The sequence below is a fragment of the Garra rufa genome, chromosome 7 (assembly GCF_049309525.1).
Source record: "Garra rufa chromosome 7, GarRuf1.0, whole genome shotgun sequence".
NCBI lineage: Eukaryota > Metazoa > Chordata > Actinopteri > Cypriniformes > Cyprinidae > Garra > Garra rufa.
Genome location: NC_133367.1, coordinates 23,582,791 through 23,586,427, shown reverse-complemented (window position 1 = coordinate 23,586,427; position 3,637 = coordinate 23,582,791). Strand labels below are relative to the sequence as shown.

The 3,637-nt window shown below is 27.6% G+C and overlaps 1 protein-coding gene across 1 annotated transcript in view; it reads left to right on the top strand.

Moving 5' to 3' along the window:
- The window catches only part of LOC141338048 (low-density lipoprotein receptor-related protein 1B-like), a 104,962-nt gene extending 103,715 nt beyond the window's left edge, over positions 1-1,247 (top strand). Inside the window, exon 32 of the mRNA XM_073843618.1 lies at positions 1,207-1,247. Within this exon, the coding sequence (XP_073699719.1) occupies positions 1,207-1,247 (41 nt within the window). The remainder of the gene's footprint in view (positions 1-1,206) is intronic.
- The last annotated feature ends 2,390 nt before the right edge of the window (positions 1,248-3,637 follow it).

Here is a 3,637-nt window from a genome sequence, read left to right as displayed (position 1 = left end):
ATATATATATATATATATATATATATATATAATATATATATTTTTTTTTTTTTTTAAATAACTAAAACTAAACTAAAACTAATCTTTGTTTCTGTTTTGTCTGGGTTCTAATTGTAATCTCTGAAAATGCATTTCATTTTTAGAAGAAAAAAAAAAAAAGATTCTTTTGTTTTTGGTTCCAATTGGAAACCATGAAAGTGCATTAAGTTTTTAAAAGGAAAATAAAAATAAAATAATAATAAAAAATAAAACAAAACATAAATAGAATAAACATTCTTTTTTTCTGTTTGGTACATGTTTTGGTTTTAATTGGAATCTCTAAAAGTGCATTTAGTTTTAAGGAGGAAAAATAAAATAAAATAAAATAAAATAAAATAAAATAAAATAAAATAAAATAAAATAAAATAAAATAAAATAAAATAAAATTAATTAAAACATTATTTTGTTTATGTTTTCGGTTCACACTGGAAACCCTTGAAACTGCATTTAGATTTTAGAAGGCAAATAAAAAATAAATAATAATTTTAATAATTTTAATTTATATATATATATATATATATATATATATATATTTTTTTTTTTTTTTTTTTTTTTTTAAATAAACTATTCTTTGTTTCTGTTTTGGTATGTGTTTTGGTTCTAATTGGAATCTCTCAAAATGCATTTAGTTTTTTACAAGAAAAAATGTAAAAAAAAAAATGTAAAAAAAAATACATAAATAAATAAAAAATAAAATAATAAATAATTTAATTTAATTTAATAATTTAGTTTTTAGAAGGAAAAAAAACATTACCTTGTTTCTGTTTTGGTTCTAATTGAAATGCTTGAAAGTGTTTAGTTTTTAGAAGGAAAATAATACATAAATTAAAATAAAATAAAATAAAAAATTTCAAAAGAACTCAAAAATAAAACATTATTTTGTGTCTGTTTTTGGTTGTAATTGGGAACCTTGAAAGTGCATTTAGTTTTTAGAAGGAAAAAATAAATAAACATTTTTTAGGAGGAAAAGAAAACCAATCAAATCAAAACCAATCAAAAATAAATAAATGAAATTTCTCAAAATAACTAAATAAAACATTCTTTTGTGTCGTCTTTTGCGTTTTGTTACGTCTTTTGGTTCTAATTGAAAGCGCATTTCGTTTTTAGCAGGACATTCAGAAGAGAAATGTGACCTTGAAATGTGTGACTGTTTGTTTCATGTTTCAGAAACGATGGGAATTCTTGATGGGAATCAAGGGAGTTCTTGACGAGACAGCTTTGCAGCCAATTAGTCCCTAAAATCTTCTAGTGAGAAATGGGAATGTGCCAAAACTGGGTCATTGTACGCTGTTAATCCAACATGACAACTTCGCTCAATCTAGAGATTTCTCTCATTATGTTCTGTTGGATCCTTCAAATCATCATCTCCCCAAGTCCCTCCAGACAGTTTTGAAAGACAGCGGGACAGTTACTTACTTTGTGGCTGTCTGCTAGGATGGTATATCTCCAGATCGAACGGCTGAGCACTGGTTTTTTGGATCACAGTCACATTGGCTCCGGTCCACTTGTTGGCTTTGGTCAAAGTGTTGGTCCTCCAGTCAGTCCAAAAAACATTTCCTCCAAAGAGAGACACAGCGAAGGGGTGGGAGAGGAACTCATGGCCCCGAAGAATTTCAATCATGCCAGTGCCGTCATACAGAGCAGAGTATATAGCATCAGATCTGAAAAAGAAAAAAGCCTTTTATTCATAATCATTATCAGAGTATTTTAAAAATGAACATAAAATCACTGAATCAAAACAAGGATATTCAATCTTCTTTCACTTTGAACTACATCAAAAAGCTAAACAAGATTTATTATATATGATTCAATTCAGTTCAAACTGAACCAAGTTGTTTGAAATCAAATCCAATCAACATGAACTTCATCTAATCAGACTTCTATTTTGTTTAACCCTTAATCATGACAATTCAATTAATTGAACTCAAATTACGTCAAATCAACCTGAATTGAACTTAACCAAATAAAATTGATTCTGATTCAACTCTGAATTCTGACAATTCCATTAGCGGAACTAAACTAAGTCGTTTCACATTAAATCAACCTAAAATGAATCAAACCAAACTTAATAAATCTTGTTCAACTCTAATTAATAACAAATCAATTAACTGAACTTGAGTCAAATCAACCTGAATTGAATCAAATTTAATCTGATTTAACTCTGAATTCCAACAATCCCATTAGCCAAACTGAACTAAGTAGTTTCAAATCAAATCAACCTAAAATTAATCAAAACGAACTTAATAAATCTTGTTTAACAAATCAATTCCCTGAACTTAATCGAGTCAAATTATCCTGAATCAAACTGAATCAAATAAAACTGAATCTAATTCAGCTCTGAATTCCGACAATTTCATTAGCTACACTGAACCAAGTAGTTTCAAATCAAATCAGCGTGAAATTAATCAAACCAAACTTAATAAATCTTGTTTAACTCTGATTTATAACAAATCAATTAACTGAACTTAATCGAGTCAAATTATCCTGAATCAAACTAAAATCAACTCAAATTTAATCTGATTCAACTCTGAATTCCGAAAATTCCATTAGCTAAAGTGAACTAAGTAGTTTAGAATCAAATCAACCTAAAATTAATCAAACCAAACTTAATAAATCTTTTTCAACTCTGATTTATAACAAATCAATTAACTGAACTTGAGTCAAATCAACCTGAATTGAATCAAATAAAACTTAATCTGATTTGGCTCTGAATTCCGACAATTCTATTAGCTAAACTGAACCAAGTAGTTTCAAATTAAATCAACTTAAAATTAATCAAACCGAACTTAATAAATCTGGTTGAACTCCGATTTATAACAAATCAATTCCATGAACTTAATCGAGTCAAATTATCCTGAATCAAACTGAATCAAGTAAAATTGAAAATCTGAATCTAAAAATTAATCTGGTTTAGCTCTGAATGATGACAATTAAACTAACTGAACTGAACCAAGTCATTTTAAATCAAAACAAATCAAATCAAATTAAATGAAATCAATTCAATTCTACCTGAACTGAATCAAGTCGAACTTAACAAATATGAACTCTGAGTTATAACAAATCAACTGAACTTAGTCCAATTAACTAAGTTCTGTTTAATGAAACAATTTGAACCAAGTTGTTTCATACCAAAATTAAATCAAAGCGAATCAAAACAGCCCAAATAAAACTAAACTGAATCAAATCAAAGTCAATAAAACTTGTTTAACTCAGAATTACAATTCAATTAACTGAACTCAACCAAGTAGTTTCAAAGGAAATGAAATCGACCTGAAATATATTTAAAGAAAAAAACAAAAAAACTTTAAATTACGAGTAAAGTCAGATCAACCTGAATTGAACTGAATCAAATCAAACTTGACAAAATGTCAGTTAACTGAACTTGATCAGTTGTGAACGGACAGCGTACTCTACATAAATAGGAGGATTCAGTCTAAAAAAAGTAAAAAAAGTCTGTAAGAAAGAGTTTGGTATGCACTGAGGCTTTAATGCCATAAGAGAGAAAAAGAAAGAAAGAAATGCTGTTGACAGACTGAAAGAGAAAGAGAGACGTGTGATCTGAATATAGCAGAGACAAAAAAACGAGGCAATCGAAAGC